The sequence below is a fragment of the Bacillus rossius genome, chromosome 3, assembly GCF_032445375.1.
Source record: "Bacillus rossius redtenbacheri isolate Brsri chromosome 3, Brsri_v3, whole genome shotgun sequence".
NCBI lineage: Eukaryota > Metazoa > Arthropoda > Insecta > Phasmatodea > Bacillidae > Bacillus > Bacillus rossius.
Genome location: NC_086332.1, coordinates 43873216 through 43891824, shown reverse-complemented (window position 1 = coordinate 43891824; position 18609 = coordinate 43873216). Strand labels below are relative to the sequence as shown.

General features: G+C 37.1%; 1 protein-coding gene across 7 annotated transcripts in view; it reads right to left on the bottom strand.

Annotated features, from left to right (window-relative positions):
- Positions 1–18609, bottom strand: part of LOC134530599 (tudor domain-containing 6-like) — a 229928-nt gene that overhangs the window by 112152 nt on the left and 99167 nt on the right. For all 7 annotated transcript variants that reach the window (XM_063365580.1, XM_063365575.1, XM_063365578.1 and 4 more), the window contains 5 exons: positions 15557–15658; positions 14388–14522; positions 11104–11267; positions 2903–3032; positions 1642–1731 (listed from right to left, as the gene is read on the bottom strand). In XM_063365580.1, the coding sequence (XP_063221650.1) occupies positions 1642–1731; positions 2903–3032; positions 11104–11267; positions 14388–14522; positions 15557–15658 (621 nt within the window). The remainder of the gene's footprint in view (positions 1–1641; positions 1732–2902; positions 3033–11103; positions 11268–14387; positions 14523–15556; positions 15659–18609) is intronic.

Here is an 18609-nt window from a genome sequence, read left to right as displayed (position 1 = left end):
GGCAACAGTGCCGAGGGCCGAAGAGGGACCCCTAGACCACCCAACCGGTTGCAACCACCGGCCAACCCTTCTCCCAACAAGAAAACTGAGTGCGCATGGCATCAGTGGCCAGGAATTCCCAAAAGCGGCCAGAGCTTCCAAGAAACCTACCCTTTCCTACGTCATCTGCTACCCCACAGAAATAACATATCAGACCGGAGTCAGTTGGTGTTTGAAAGATACCACATTTCAGCAGAGATAGCTCACTGTGCCTTCCCAGCTCCCGCAGCCGAGTCAGTGGAGAGTTTTGAGTAGAAACGAGAGAATACAGTCAGACCTAGGACCTAGCAGCAAGACATTAGTAGGGGATATGTGTTGTTTCCAGACCCGTGTGTAAGGGAATGCTGTCATCTTACACCTGTGCATCCTATGAATAAACTAACTCTTAAGTGTACATGGGACCGGAAAGATGACTGGAAACCCTACCCTGTAAGACATCTGCACCTGCACCAGTCTCACGAGCCGACAGGGCGAGTGAGTATTCGCATAAAAATGCCATTCACACACTGAAACAGGGGCAAGATACAAACTTGGCCCACTCTGGAACCTTCATCAGCATTCAACCTCCAACATTCGTGAGGCTCACCCCTCCAGAGGGGAATTCCCCAGAAAAGGACCCATGGTTCCACGAGAAAGTCCGAAACAGCACTGCAGCAGAGCGAAGACAGACTGTGGATATCCCTCGCCTAACCTCAACCTTCTTCCCCGCACCCATATATAGTCAGCCACCCCTAGCCTACAGGAGGCGACCAGAAGACTACCACAGCAAAGCCGTAGGGTATCCCAGATCCACGAGAGCACCCAACAGCTACCTACATGGGATCCCTCGCTCAGAATGCACATTCGAGATTATTCACCTATTTCCCCTGACACCACCAAGGAACATTCAGTAAGTCAGGGCCAATAGCTTTTCTCATTTGCCTGGATCATTCTTAAAAGGAAACCCCAATTTAATTTTACGCCAGTGACCCCTATTCATCAGGAAACTTAAGGAATGTCAAGCAACCACAGGTTAATCTTAGTTTTTTTTTTTTTAGAATTACTGTTACATAAAGTTAAGGGGCAAATTATGAATAAGTATATATCTATTATAAAGCTATTATTATTTAATTTTGTTTCATAATAATGCAATAACAGCTTATATTCAAAGTGATCCAGTGAAAGGTTTATAATCTAACACATTCTGCAATCAGGAACCAATTTCGAGCTACAGCTTCAAACTTTTTCTGGTGAATTAGAGCAGTTGACCTTCCCCATTAAATCATGTAAATGTGCTGCTCAAAGTATTTTACTGTCGGTTTTCATTTCAGTACAGTGTTACCTGTTTTCTGTTAAGTAACATTTCATATATCACTGATACATTTTCATAACGAGTTTTTTTGAAGAAGATCAAAGCTCATCTGTATTTTATCTTTTATAGCTCAGCTTACTACAACTTATTTTATATACAATTTTACTGCATTTTAATTATGTTTTTTAATACCATTAAAACAATAATGTCGTTCGACAATCCAGCATGCCATGGTCCCAAATAAATGTGCTGATTAAAAAAGACTTTTCACTGTACCAAATTTCCCTACTCAAACCTTTTCCACCACTTACTTTTTCTATTGGCTTTATTGAAATTACAGCCCCTTCTGACAATTTTAAACACTGCCCAGGAGATGCATCAACCACTTCTATTTTCTCTGCCTGTAAAATAAAACATAAAAAAGTTTTAAAAAAATACATTTTGTTAAAAGCACAAGGTTTTTTTTTGCGGTTTTAAAGGATTATTGTAAATTTGGTAAATAGGCTATTTAAAAATTAAAACAGATCTGCTGATAAAATAATGAACTTCTCACACCTTACGATTGAAATCTTATTTACCATTCATGCATAAACAAAGTAAGTTTTCTGAACTTCCCTGGAGCATAATTATTACAAATTAACTTAAATAATCATAAATTAATTAATCATATTACAGTGGACACCCTCTTAACCGGTCAACAGCACAGTATATCAGCACATCAACTGAACTGAATGGACTAGACAGCGGCTTGAAAGACCCCGCAACAGGTCAGGGAGTCATCATATCAAGCTCATGGCGGTCGATTAAAAGGTGGCCGATGAAGAGGGTGTCCCCTAATTCCATTATTACAAAACTAATATAGTATTTTATTACACTTCACTGGTAAAATTTTTTTTCAACTTTACTTTAAGCAAAAAGCAACCATAGTTAAGTGCATTGTTTCAAATAATATCATTAAATTACATTTTCAAAACCTCCTAGTTTTACCAATTTTGACCCATTATTTTTCAGTTTGAAAGTCATATTTTAGATCATATTTAAGATCCCATGAACAACGAAGTCATAAGAGACTGCAAAAACACAACACAGACCTGGTATTCCAGGAAAGGAATCGGCCATTGTGTTTGGAAAGGAACCTGTCCAGCATTTGTCTGAAGTGATTTTAGGAGACAGTGATAACCTGAAATGAAGAAAGCCCGACCGGGATTTGAACCCGAGTTCTGCAGAATGAAAGTCCAGTGTTTTACCACAGTGTCACCAAGTTCCATAAAACCTAATCTATTTAACTCTAATATTAAATACTAATTTTCTTCATTCACATGCCCAACTACTTTTTCAAAAGTCACAGGATTTTTCAAAACCTTACAAGCAAGTAAATGTATAATTTAAAAAAAAAGAGCTACTATTACCTTTATATTGAACCAATAAATTATAGTTTGATATATAAATTACAAAAACAAACAAATTACATTAAATTTACTTTTAATGATTTACAGCAATTAAAATTGTACAAACAGTACTTCGGTAGAGGAAGCATAGATCTCACAAAACCAATACACAGTAACGACTCACCACAGGAGGCAAGTCCACAATTGATGTCGGGAGCTGGTGGAGTTCTGACGGATCACAAATGTCGACATTGCCGTAGTCAACATACTGAACAGTCAGCTGAGGGGTAACACTCAAAACACATGCACGGTACCTGGAAAATATTACACATTCTCATAATTATCTTCAAAAAAAATATTGTAAACAGTTGTAGTAACCAAATTGTTAAAAACATTTGAATCAAAACTTGCTCAATAATGGTAGTCACAGTAAAAATATTAACTGTAAATTTACCTAGATAATACCTCATGTTAAAAAAAAATTCCCTAAATAATCTATGACTATATCTTGTATTACTATTTGCAAGTTTGGGAGAAAATGGACAAGTTATCCCTCACCACCACTATATGCATTGTAATGGGACAGACACACAATCCCTTCTGCCAATCTGAGACGCTGTTCATTGTTACAGTGTAAAGTGTATTTACTACGTTTGGCCATGGGGCCTACTCTGTTGATTTGTATCGGAAAACTCCTTTCTACATTTATATTTTTTTATTATTATTATTATTAGTAGTAGTAGTAGTAATAATAATAATAATAATAAATAGATTGCCTAAGGCCTCAACCCAATTCATTTATATGATATTTTATTCCTAATTAATCTTTATATCTTCAATACAATGTGTGATTTCATATTCATCCTTTTGTCCATTTTTGAAGTTTCTCTATGTCATACATTGCAACCAGAAATGTTTATGTCAAAAAAAAATTCCCATTGCAAGAATTCAAATAATTGTATATATATTTTTTTGAATGCGAGAGGCAAAATTTAATAACACAATTGGCCAGTCTCTGGGTGAAAATAAATAAGTCAATATTACTCACATAACAGGAGAAACAAAATAATTCAATTAATTTACTTATGTATTGATAAAATATTTAAAGCTGAATATTTTTGCAGTACTGATAATGACACAGTTTAAAAAATTATAGGTATTATTAATGACATATTCTTTAATTTTTTTTTAAGATAAAACAAAAACACGTAAATGTGATGTTACCTTTTACCCCAGAGACTATCCTATTATCACTTTAAAATTCCATTTAGAATATCATTGTTAAAATAGCAAATTTACTTTGCAGAGTCCCATATCTTTTAATTTTTTAATGTTTTCCGTAGGCTTGAAACAGCAACAGCAGAGTAAAATCACTGAGGGGGAGCAGAAGCAATGTTCATTTTTGATTGGCTGGTTGAGTCAGGCAAGTGAAGTGGCATGCTGGCAATTGGATAAAAGGTTTGGAGTGGATGCGATGGTGGGCCTCACTGAGTGAGGCGCGCTATCGCCAACACTTTTTTTGTAGCATCACAGAGCACTAGACATGTTGCCAAGAGAAGATTTATGGCGAGCTGCATCTAGCTAATAATATTTTATTTTGTATGTCGGGAACAGGCACAGCCAACAAAATTTTAATTTTGGAAAAATTCATCTGGAAAAACAGCAGAAATGGGAAATGACCTCAACACGTGGGCCGTGTTATCTCTTTGTGCCAAATTAACGTAAAATAATAACATCATAGGTTGTGGAGCCAGATATTGGATTAAGTATGTGCAATAAGAATAAGAATTTGAAGGGTTTCTTCATTAACATTTTTGTCCAATTAAGACTTTATATTTCGATAATTTTAAAGATTTGAGCATTCAGTATATTTTCGCTCAATTTTCTTTGTTTGTGGACACATAATTTTTTAATCCCTAACCACCATCAAGACTTAATGAAGTGATACTCTGGCCAAATATCTAACTACTTTAGTGCACCATCATTAGAATCATCATTCACTACCATTTTATGCCACTAAGATACACTACATTAATAATTAGAACTGAGCAGATTCCGATAACTGATACTAAATTTCGGACGGTATTAACGTATCAGAATCGTCTGGACAGATATTTTTTTTGCCAATAGTCACAAAATTTGTATTTATTTACACAGGAAAACGTTTCTTAATACGTCCGTAAAAAAAACTATAAATTCCATACCTTACGATATTGTGCTTCTTAATTTAGGATAAACATTTATTAAAATGCCAACACAATCTGCTGTCCATATAAAAAAGCACAGGATTTAAAACAATATATTTTATTCACAGAAAACCACATTTTTTAACATAAAGCGCCGCCAAGTATTTTCTAACCTAGGCCTAAACATTAAACCGTCACTTGTTCAACGATATTGCAAAACGCGCGAAAGTAACAACAACGATTGATGGCTCCGCAGTCGTCATTTCGCATGCGAGAATGACGTTTGCGATTGTCTCGAAGTAAGATCGCTACTACGTCACGATTGTTGTTAGCGATACCTTTGCATGTTTACTATTTCAGTGATTTCGTCAAACAGCATTATTTTCTTTTCCGTTTATTTGTATTTTACAGGGTGCTGCTTTCATCAACAAAATATAATATTACAGAAATGAATCGCAAGAGTGACGCATGGAGTTTCTTTTCTGTTAGTAAAAGCAATGACCAAAAGACTTAGTGCAATAACTGTCACTGCTTTGTTTCTCGTGGTGGAAAGGACACGCGATCTTACACTACTACTAATTTGAAGCGTCACATGGAAAGATCGCATCCATCTGTAAATAATAAATTACTAAAGTTAGATGTTACACAGGCGTCTACATTGCAGTCATCGTCTGAAACTGCTGCGACATCGTTTGTTGAAACTGCCGCAACATCGTAGGCCATCGTAGGCAACAATGTAGGCTTAAATGGTATAATCATTAAATTTGTTAACTCAGAAGATATATTATGTCGAAAAGACAGCAGTAAACAAGAAGATATTTTGGAAATGTTTAAAGGGAACGTACCTTATCCTCCTATTCACAAAAGGGCAACAGAAATAACATCACTGAGGTCAAATATGATTTGCACAGACTTTTTGCCTTTTTGTATTGTGGAGGCAGAAGGTAAGAAACATTTTAATTTAGGCCTAACACGTTTAAACTTAGTAACTCTGTGTCTTAACTTGCAGGGATGATGTGTTATGTTAGTCCTAATGTAGGCTATACTTTAAAAATTGCTGTTTATAGACTTAAGTTACAGAATAATATGTGATTAAAATCCCTATGTTTTTTTATTTCAGGTTTCAACTATCTGATGAGATACCTCGAGGCGAGGTACAAAATACCACACAGGACAAACTTTTCTCGCAGCGTAATTCCTGAGCTGTATGATGTGGTTTCCCGGAAAGGAAAAGACATTTTGGAGGCTGCAGACCATAACAGCTGTACAACTGACATATGGTGTCATCAATGGCAAATGATGACTTTCTGTCACTGTCTTGTCATTTCATTTCTCCTGATTTTGAGAGAGAGAGAGAGAGGGAGTAAGTGTGTGTGTGTGTGTGTGTGTGTGTGTGTGTGATTTTATCACACAGTATCTAGATGACTGGGTTATAAAGGGTAAGGTGCATCTTATTGTAAGAGATAATGCTGCTAACATGGTTCGGGCTTGCAAATTATTACAAATTCCGTGTGTTGGTTGTGCTGCTCATACTTTACAACTTGTCATCAAGGAGTCGTTACTGAACCATAAAAATGTCTCTGATGCATGTAGCAAAGTTCGGCGTGTGGTAGGGCATTTCAGGCACTCTATTTCAGTGAACAAACGTTTGACTGAATTCCAAGAAGCTAACAAAATGCCATGCCACAAACTGAAACACGATGAACCAACCAGATGGAACAGTACCTATATTATGTTGGAGAGGTTTTTGGAGCAGAGACGTGTCAAATCATATCTTGGTCCAGATCTCAATTTGAACGTGGAACTAACAAATGCTGACTAGGAATTGGTAGGAGAAATTGTGAAATTGCTGAAATTTTTCTTCATGTCCACCTAAACCATTAGTATTTCAGAAGTTAGCCCCCTTGTTAATGGTTTGATGAAACTTCTGTCTACTTGAAAGCCAGGAAATAAGTCGTAGTCTGCCTACAGTAACATGATTCGCAACCTAAATACTCACTATGCATATATGGAAAAAAATGTTCATTATAGTTTAAGTACTCTGCTTGATCCATACTTCAAACAATTTGTTTTTTTCCAGTGACGAAGATGTAACTTCTGCAAAGTCCACTCTTGAACAGCTGAGTTTGTTACAGACCCCAGAACTTCATTCACCTGCCCTTTACAATAGCGCTACAAGTTCCAGTGACACTTGTCATTCCATACATTATTTGTACACAAATCTAATTTCCAGTAGTAGTAGTAGTGTTGGAGCTAGTACATCTTTATCACCTACACAAGAACTTACTAGGTACCTTGAGGAAGCAATCTGTGTCATTAATACAAGCCAACACTTATGTACTGGAAAACATCTCCTCACCAATCACTCAAAAAACTTACTCAGAAATATTTGTCAACACCTTGTGGTAGTGTGGCATCAGAGAGACTGTTTAGTACAGCTGGTGCTCTGTGCACAAACAAAAGGAGCTCCATGAGCCCTCAAAAGTTGCGAAAGTTGGTTTTTTGAACAAAAATTCAAAATATTTATAGAGCTGCTACCTAAAAACCACATTAGCTTGGTAGTGTGGCATCTGAGAGGTGCTCTGTGTACAAACATAAAAGTTGTAGTAAACTAGTTGAATATTATTATATATTATTTAATTTCCCTATTGCTTCCTAAAAACTGTGTGTTTATTTTACTAGGCCTAAGTCATTTTCGCTTTGATTTGAAAGCAAACTGTAAGATTTTGTATGTGTTTGTTATTGTACTATCAATAAATATCTTAAAAACATTATACAGTATGTGCTTTCTGAAGTATGTATCGGTATCGGCATATCGGGTGTATCAGCAGGGGATATCAGTTTGTAGTGATGGGTCGAGTCACCCTATTTCAGCATCGAGTCGAGTTCGAGTTAAACAAAGAAATTTATCTTCGAGTCGAGCTCGAGTCGAACTCATAGAAATTTGTCTTCGAGTTGAACTCGAGCCAAACTCATGGAAATTTATCGAGGTTCAAGTGGCAGAATGATGAGCGAAATAAATATAAGTTAAATATTTCTCAATATAATATAATTATTGAAGGTTGCACTACACATTTTGATTTTTTGTCTTTTTTTTTTATCTTCATACTGACACTTAAGTAAAAATGCACATCCAAGTGACGAATCAGACTTGAAGTTGTTGATGACGGAGTGTTGTAAATTTTTTTGCAGCACTTGAATCTAGCTGTCTGATGATCAATTTTTTCAAAAAATTCCCAAATCTCTGCTCTTGATTTCTGTTGGTCACTTTGTAACGTCCCAAGCCGTACAAACATATCCATTCCACTAATACTAAACCGTTTATGATTAATACGACGCCGGCGACGCAAACATTACTTTCAAGTTTAAACATAAACATCAACAGCCTCAATTTTCCGTTCGGCCATGGAAAACTGGTTGGAGATTTCAATTATTGTTGATATCGATTTGTCAAAGTGGCAACATTCCCTGGCTGTAAGATGACTTACGTAGGCCATTGGCCCAGAGTTAAAATGGTGGCTATCTAGTGTTTAGTAGTAAATATTATTTACTTCCAAAGCTGCCCAAATATTAACGATGTTCGCGGTCTTGTTCATGACTGAATCTAGAGAACATTTTTTAATTCCGTTATAGTTAAATAAAGGTATTTTGTTGGAATTAGAAATATTAAGTGCATATTGAATGATGGGATGCACTGTTTGCGGTTATACACGATCGAAAATAAATAATATTCCGACCTTATTTTCAAGGTTTTCAGTGTTGGATCAGAGGTTTTCCACTAGGTAGGCCTAAATAATACATTTTATTTTATTTTAAAGTCCATGGTTTCAGATAAGTACCTTCACGATTGGAAAATGTGCATTATGGTCGAGCCAAAAACTAAACTTTGACGAGACTCGAGGACACGATCTTAATCAACTCGGTTTTCGAGTCGAGTTTAGTTTCGCCGGCTCGACTCGACTCTCTCGATTTTTCGAGTCTCGACCCATCACTATCAGTTTGTATCGGTATCGGTACAAAACAGTATCGGCTCAGCACTATTAATAATAGTACAAGTCTCATAAGTCTCTTAAGTCAGTCTCATAAGCAATCAGTCGTCAACATCACGTGCAATTCGTACTCCTAAGATTTCACTGCAATTACTATTACAGCAACAAACAAGGCATGCACAACAATAACAAACTATGCTAAGTGTAACAAAGATAACAGAATGCACATGTTCTTTAAGGAACATCCACATTTTGCTAAAAAAAAAAATTTATTGCAATTTAAAATTAGACATTAGATATAGCATACAAAATAAAAATTTATTGGATGAGTTAGCACAACAACTACATAATAATCTTGCATATTAAAGCATTACAATATTACAATGCATAACGTATTACAATACAATAATTAATATTGATTGGTCAAATAGATAATATAGACAAACTGACATGACATTAAGATGGCTATTTTGCCTTTACGTTGTACAGTGGACTCCATCTTAAATGGCCACCTTTTAAATGGTCACCAACAAAGTAAACAAGCAGCTCAACTGAACTGAATAGGCTAGCAGCTTGAGTCTCTCTCTCTGTCTCGTCGAAAATGGTTTGTTGTCTCTTTATTGTTCTTGTTGCAACTATCCTGTCACCATCCCACTATGTTCATCTGTGCTGTCTATGCATTTAACTTTTAGATATCAGCTTAACTGGTTGAGTGATTGAATATTATTTTTTTGTCCATTATTGAGATTTCTCTAAGACATACAGTGCAACCAGCAATGACTGCAAGAATCATTCAAAAAAAGGTAGACACACGTTGCAACTGTTCTGCAATATCATCTTAAATTTGTGGCGGCCAGTTAAAGTGGAAGCGGTTAAAGAACAGAACAGTTAAAACATAGGCCAGTCGAGAGGGAGTCTACTATACTTTTTACGATCAATACAGTGAAAGATCTTTAATCCAGCACGTTCGGTACCATGATCATGTCGCAGTAGCAACTGAACTGATAATCAGACACCAATATCATTAACAGAAATCTTTAATACACACACACACACACACACACAACAATGGAATTGAATTCTGTAGAAAGAAAAATACAGACAAGTGTTTGTATTCAAGATATAACTACAGAAATGAGAAATGTATCATGAAATGCTATCTACAGTAGTGTCTCGCTAATCCGGAGTTGTCCGGACCGTACCGTCCGAATCACCAAAAGTCCCGATTAACCATAATCAACTTAAAAATGTATATAAAGCAAGTTTTATAGGCTAAAGAAAAATCTTTATGCTTAAAAATCAACTGTGTTTTATTATAAAGTGCTTAAAACAGCAGAACACCTTGTTCACGTTGTTGACAAAACCAAATGTACAAAGCCTCATCTAAGGTTTAATTTTTTTTTTTTAATGTGCTTTGTTACCAAGACTGTCCTTACTCACCATTTTGGCACAAAAATCTTCAATTTCTTTCAGATTTTTTTTCCAATTAGAAACAGTTTGTTTTCCCAATACTAAATCTTGCGCGATTCTAGTTAATGATTCACCCGCATCAATATGAAATAAGGCTTCGTGCTTCTGCTCCATTGTTACAGTCACTTTCTTACATTTAGGAGCCACTGCGTTGCTCTTAAGTGCACACAATACAACACTCGTACTGAATAAAAATAACTGTCACGAGCACCTTACACCAGCACGAGTAACCATCGACTAAAGGGAACAAAATAAAACAATTCACAGGTATAGAGTGAGTCACTTCTTGGAAAACAAACGATGAGCGGAAAGACTCCCAGCAGCAACTGAGGGCAAGAGACCCCTCTCAGAAATGTATTTTCTTATTTTCCTTTGTTATAACATTCTTTTTCATCATATTTTTTTTTTAGATCTGTCCGGATCAACCGGATATCCGGACTAGTGGGGTCCGGATTAGCGAGACTCTACATACTGTACTAGGAAACAGGAAAAAACTACGGTGAAATAAAAACAGACAGTAATGATAACTGAGCGAACTAAAAATTTCAGCAGGGCATAAATGCAACCTAATGGTAAGGTTGATGGCCAGAATCCACGTGAAAAATTCTAGATGTCAGCACCTTGATTGGTGTCAGATTACAGAATATAACAAACAACACAATGCCAGATTAATGACCCTTCCTTGAACAAATAGATAGCACCAGGTGCAGTAGTCCTACTGTTTGATAGATGTCACTCACCATTCCCCTTCAAACATTGCAGCACACAGCATGCCTATCTCTGGTTTTGCAAGAGGTAAGGACGGACTTTTCACCACTTCTTCACAAATAAATTTCAGTGATTCACCATTAGACAACCGCTGGACAAAAAATGTCCGTGGTCCTTCAGCCAATACAATCAACACCTATACAACAAAAGAAATACAAACATGTTTGTGAATTTTTGCACTTATATTAAAATATATATATATATATATATTTTTAAATATTAGTAATCAGGCAATATGAATTGGTCTTCTCATATAAACTACTAGCTACTGCTGCTTATGACCTATGATAAACCCTGTACCTATGTCAGCAATTTAACCCCTTGCCTCTAGATGTACGGAGATTAGTCAGTGGCTTAGATCAGTTGCTTATGCTGACATCACAGTCATCGACATCATCGTAGCCTGTGAGAGCTGCTCAGCCCACCTGGCTTGTACCGGCAGTGAACTGAGCGACTCGAGAAGAGTACCAGGCCGCGGGATGCCACCCATCACCCCTATGTGTGATACTGAGACACTTCATATTTGGCAGAGGTGTGTACGAGGAGACTGGGTGCCCCCAGGATGCTTCATGTGGTGTGCCAGGACAACAGCACGAATCTGTATGGGCCCCCGGGACGTTTCGGCACATCGGAGGTCATCTCGGCTGCCTTTCTCTTGGGCAGTACTTTTGGCAATATGTGTGGGTGCATCGTGGTGGCAGTGTGGCTGCTTTGCTGGGTCATTGGGTCATATGTGACTTGGTGAGCTTTTCTCGGGAGGGCACAGGGGGGAGGGGTAGGGCAGGCTCAACCCACCCCACTGCCCCTGCAGCATGCATTCATTTGGGAGTGCCAGCTCCTGGTGGCTCCCTGGGCCTTTATCTACTATATCTGGTCTGCATATGCTCAGCCATGTTGGTGGCTGGACACTCAGCCAGTCCCTACGGCCTGTGGACCTGCAAGGATGTGCGTAGGCTATTTACGGTCATTAGGCACGCCTTGCCTAACCTTGGGTAGCCGGGAGCAGGTGTGGCAGCTGCAGTATTGAGGTGCAGCGCCTGATCCACCTATGGCATGTGTGGCTTAGGGACGTACTGGCCGAGGCTCCTAGTTTCGGCTGTAGGAGTTACAGGCAGGTGCAGCCAGCAGTTTTAGAGAGCACAACCCGCCCTGGCCCATGTGGCACACGGCCAATCTGCGGCGTTACTGGAGAGCCTCTGCCGCGACACATTTGATCCCTAAGACTAATGTGGTAGAGCCGGGTGACGAGGGGGTCCAGAACAGTGGCAATCCCTGCTCGGGCTGGGCCGAATTCCCGAGAGTGTGGGTTTTGTAATTCATTGTTAGCCCATATTAGACCTGAGGCCATATTGTCATAAGCAATATGTCATTGTTAACATAATCTCAAACTGTACCTTTATACAAGATTCCAATTATCAAGTAACCGAAAAAAGTTGAAAATCAAGATAACTACATTTTAACATTAACCCAATTAAAATTATTTAAGAGCTGAAATTTTAAAATGTTCTAAATGTAACATATTTCACAATTATAGGTCACAACACTGTTCTATTATTATAGATGACACGTGCAAATAAAATGCTAACTACTTGAGTAAGATTGCTTCTTTGACTTTTGATAAAAATATATAAACAAAAGATCAATATGTTCCATTTATTTTAATTTTTTATCGTAACCTAATTTTTGGAATTATTTTTGTGGTAATAACCTTGTTATAATTATAATATTTTACATAATTATTTTATAGGAATTAATAAAAGTAAAACAAAATTTATTTATTTCATGGGCATAAAGTATGATGATGGCCACTAGAATGAAAGTACACCTACTTAAAAAAAAAACTTATAATGTTACACTAGTAGTTTGTATGTCTAAAGTAATTCTTAAACAGGAATACAATGAAAAAAATTGCCTTTTTACAAGCTGATATCCTTTGCATGCTAAGAGTAGCAACTTTATTTTTTATAATAAAAATAATCATCTACCAAGTCATAAAAATAATGCTTTAGATCTTAAGACTACAGATTATAAAACTATTTGAAGATAAATGTAAATAAATACCAAAATTTCACTCTGACCCCAATTCATCAATACAGATGTTTCAACACACATGGATTATTTGTAAGTAGCATCAGTAAAAGTTACGTGGGAAGATGATCATCTGTGCTACAAGTGACATGAAAGAATGATTCTCCAAGGTAAGCAAGTACACAAGCATGTATTACAAAATTTATCTCCATGCTGATGTCGCCGGGGGTGGTTGGAACATTAAGAGACGTTAAATAAGGGTGCCACCATGTCTAGGGGGCACGGACCTGGATGAGACTTAACTCTGGGTGTGATGTCGCCCGTGTGGGGACATGACTCGACCCCTGTACACTGCCTAAAGAATTGACCTGGACCCGCTCTCAGCGACGGGCACCCTCTGCATTAACGTAATGAGCTCTTATGGCGTCCCACACACCATCCTCGAATGCACACGTGGTTGAACGAAAAAAGACAAGTTTTATAAAGCTGTTATTTATTGTAGACTACACGATACAATTCCCACTTGAGCGCATTACAGAAAGAACTTAAAATAGGGTAACACTGTTTAAGTCATGCGACGCAATCGGTTTACGGGCTGCCTGGCCACCACGTGGTTGGACGTTACATTAGTGGTGATTTCTGAACACCTTACGGATTACAAGGTAATTAATGAAACAGCCGACCTCCGAGGTAGGCTACAAGACTAGCAAAAAGGATTAAGAAGAATTACACAGAACAGAATTACCGGGTTAGTGTAGCGAAGTTGAAGTCCTAGGAGTGCAGAGTGCATCACAACAACATGAGTGAAGGTGTGTTAAATTGACCAAAAAAAAAATCTAGAATAACATGGTGAGTCATTTGAAGGATAAAAGGAAGTGACTTTCGAAAACCTTAACTGCGATATTCTTGTTTGTGACACAAACAATTGTAGTGTGAATTTGGGTCATTCTTAAATCAAAGTAATAAATATATTTAGGTATACTATAAAACAATACTTTCATATCATTCACAAGGATTTAGTTCTATACATAATGCTAACAAATGTTCTCGGACACATTCCAATAATTTAGATTACAAAAAACAGCGTCAAAGCATATAAAAACGGAACCAAAGCATATAAAAAACGGAACCAAAGCATATAAAAAACGGAACCAAAGCATATAAAAAACCGTATAAAGGTATTAACACAAAATTATTAAAGAACTAAATATTATTCCAACCAACTTACATCATAGACCTTAGAAAGAACATTTAATTTATTCACATCTTCACTAGCAGCTGGATTTGCAGTTGGTTCACAATCTGTGGACATTGTACTTGGCTTTGAAAGATTACTTGCCATATTTTGTTGTGGTGAAGATACCTGAAACAAAAATGTAATGAACCTACCTATGTAATGTAATGAAACTACCTACTTACAAATTAGCAAAGTTCTACAATCATTTACCACAAGGATCTCTCATGTTGAGCAGAGGGGGAAAGGAAGGGAAGTCACACATAAACAAAGACTCACTTAAGTCACAACAGCGACATGGAGCCAGGGGACACCAGCAGCACCAACCGGGTGCTAATGGAGATGGGTGGCTGGTAACACAGCCTCGAAGAAGAGGATGTAGAAAGGAAGAGAAAGAGGGGAAATAATGAATTAACTGAGATCTACAAATAACTTTCAGAGCATGTCATGCATCATATTTTGACAATTAATTTTAAATTAAAGAGCCAATTCAAGCCAGCGTTGGCTAATTTAAACCACAATGGTTTAAAACAAGGTTTAAACCAAGTGGTTTTAATAAAAAAAAAAAGGAATATAATAGAATACCTTCAAATTTTTAATATAAAATTTCTAATATCACTCTAATAACAACAAAAGTCATTAATGTTTCTTGTGATTCACAGGAAAAACAAATTATGTTAATACTAATCAAGATCTTATATAAATAAACTGAATTAGTAAATCATGCCCAGTTAAACACTCCTCTAAAATTAAAAATATTAAATAGTTAATTCCTATTCTGTAGGAAATCCCTGACCAAACTGTAAAACCTTATTATGTGAGAAAAACCAGTTCTATGGATAATCCTCCTCCTGTGGGGAAATATGTAATACCCTTTCTGTGGTTAAGACCCAGTCAATGTGCAGATTTACTGGACTTCAGTTCCTTGATGTTATAACTTTTCTGGTTCAAGAAGTGTGGCAGAAAGCAGGATATTGTATAACTTTCATTTGAACATGGTGAAAAACAAAATAACTTTTGTAATCAAAAACACCAGGTTTAAACAACAACAAAAAAAAGTTATTTGATTTTATAAAAATCCTGTTTATTTTTCCAAACCCGATTCAAGCAGCCTCCAATCAAACAGGCTCCGTAATGTAATGTTGCAAGACTCTCACACTTACCCGATTACTTGGAACAGACTTGATAAGGGCAGACTGAGAAATAGGTAAGATGTCAGCGTACTTCACACCTTCCACTTGCACCCTCTTTACTCCATTGTCATCCTGAAAAATGAGCTGATGTTGGAAACACCTACCATTGTACACAGGGGCGTAGCCTACGGGGATGGGGGGGGGGGGGGGGGGAGTTTTAGGGGTTCAAACCCCCCCCCCCCCCCCTTGGCACCAAATCTTTAATTAATTTGTTATTCATCACCCAAACAAATTTCATATTAAAATTAATAAAAAAAATTTACCATTACAATATTTAAAATTAAGTACCGAAAACTGCTAAAATAGCTCTATTTTACACCTTAAAATCCAAATTTTCCCGGGGGGGGGGGGGGGGGGCATGCTTCTTAACACCCCCCATACACAAATCCTGGCTACGCCACTGGTTGTACAAATGCATTTATCAACTCAAAATTTTTTTCATGCAACAAGCACAAAGTTAAAACTACATTTTTTAAAACAAAATAATAAAAAAACATTACTACTACACAACAGACCAAAATAATTAAAAAATATATAAAAATATATATTAATATGCTATTAATGGTAATTTTCAGGTAAAATGATTTTTCTTAAGCAACTACTACATGCATACTGTATAGCACATATGAAACATTTCACTAACATATAATAGGATAATCTAAATACAATATTTGAAATGATGCTCAACAATGTGCATTTTGTCTTCTGCTGGTCAAAAGCAGAAATCTCTTTGCTATTTTGTCTTAATATTATACACCAACATGCCTCTATATGGTAAAATATTAACAGGTTTCATTGTAAACTACTTAATTTCTGTCTGGAGTAGCAAGACAGGCCATTTGACAAACATTTTTTTATTAAAATTTATAATTATTATTGTGTATATCTATACTTTTGGAATATTATTTGATTTAAAACTAGTCTAAATTTTCTATCATAAAAAAGTCACACAATTCATTAAAACCTATTTTTAGTGATACATTTTTGCGAGCTCACTTCTACAATCAATCTGTCAAACCTCTGCTTGATAGTAAAACCCAATTGCATGTGGTTATTTTCCAGTCCTTACATTTGCACACATATAAAAATAAATATGTTTGTTATAATATTTATGTTTTTGTGCAAAAAAATTACTAAGACATTGTTTCTTTACAATCTACATTTGCATGCAACATAAAGCACATCTCAGATAGTGTTTACATAGATAGTGTCTGCATAGTTTTAGTGCTCATAAAAGTTAAGAATTTGAAAATTTTCTAAGTCTGTATAGTTTCTGCATACTGTGCGGTAAATGTTGAGTTCCATGTTTGTTCCACCATAGTGCTACTCGCAATACACCAACTGCAAAGATTTGTGAATTAAGTTCCAAAAAATGGCGAAAACAATGCAGTATTGAAAAGACATGAGAAAATGACTATAAAAAAACCATTATTTTCTCTTCTGCATACCTATGTAATTTTCACCACACTTATATTAGCTTGACCTGTATATATGTATGAATGTACTATGTAATAGAATCCTTCCATTCAATTTTTACTCACTTTTCGACGTCCAAACGTGTTGAAACTTTGCATACATAAAAACCTTTGACAATACAATACAGTAGAACCCCGATTATCCGTGTTAATGAAGGGGACGAGTGAGTCGGATAATCGAAAATCGCGGTTAACCGAGTCATGCTTGCCTCAAAGGTCATTAGCCCACAGACAGCCATCTGTGGACATTCGGAGATTACATATATACACATGCTTTGTGTGCGTGTGCGTTGTTGACATAGAAGCGGACTGCTTAGTGCTGGGCAGCAGTGGTTTTTAAGTCTTTCGTGTGCGGAGACGTGGGCACGCGAGTCGTCGTTGCACCGAGGTGTGTGACTAGCCGCCCGCCAGTCCGAGGGCCCAAGACAGCTGATAGCTGCCAAGGTCACGCATTCTTTTCATCGCCCGTAAGCGACGCTGCCACACTTAGCTCATTGCTCTGTTGTCAGTAACACCATCGGGCTGGTTATTGTTTTACAGAACGACTGCCTTCAAAATTCTTTTCGAGATAAGATTTTTCATACCAGTGCATTGAGACTTGATTTCATGGTTTTGAAACGGTGTCTCTGTCTCGTATAATTCACGGTGTTTTTATCCCCCTTTATTTATATGAATTTTAAATGTTAGATTTTTTATTTTTAGCTTGCTGAACGTGTACTTAGTGCAAAAACGACCTATTATGACTTAGTGTTGCAGATGGGTCGGAAATCTTATAACGACCACCTCTCTATAACGACCCTAATCTCGGGAACCGTGAGGGGTCGTTATATCTATTCTCCGTTCACTCTTAGCTGAGTTTTGAAATAAACAAACACCGTCGTATCACTGCGCCGCGTCAGCAAGTGATAGGCTGAATTTATCTTGCGTGCCAAGCACTAGTTGCAACACACACACTTCCGTACAGTCGGTGCTCATAAAATAACGAAGTAATATAACAGGAAAATGGTTCTTCTGTCAAGCCTAGTTTTTTAAAAAAATTTGCGTCTGCTGTGATAAAATTACGCCACTTAATCGTACACCCTCCGACTTTTTCTGTTGAAACCATTCAAACAAACAAGCGTCCAAGCTGCTAAATGTGGATTCTTTCATCGTCTTGCGTTTATTTAATCCACTTGAAGTGTCAGCCTGTGAAGCAAACTGAAGGATTTTTTCGCGATTTTTTATGATGTCGCGCACTGTTGTGATACCGACATCAAACTCAGTCGCAAGTTTGCAATCGTTCCTCCACTCTGAAATCTTTCTATAGTTTTTGTTTTGCTGTCGATGGACAGTACCACTCGCTTTCTTTTCTGTTCATTTCATGTCATGATGAAATGTTGCGCTCAACACTTCCGCACAACACAACGGTATAATCCGTCGGAATGCAGATCACTGTTACAATACATAAAATTATCACCACCTTCACGCTTCAACAACGTACACTAATGGAATTGACTGTCTCCATGCGCCGGGTAATCTCTGTGGCACGGCGCCGTGCTGCGCGCGGGA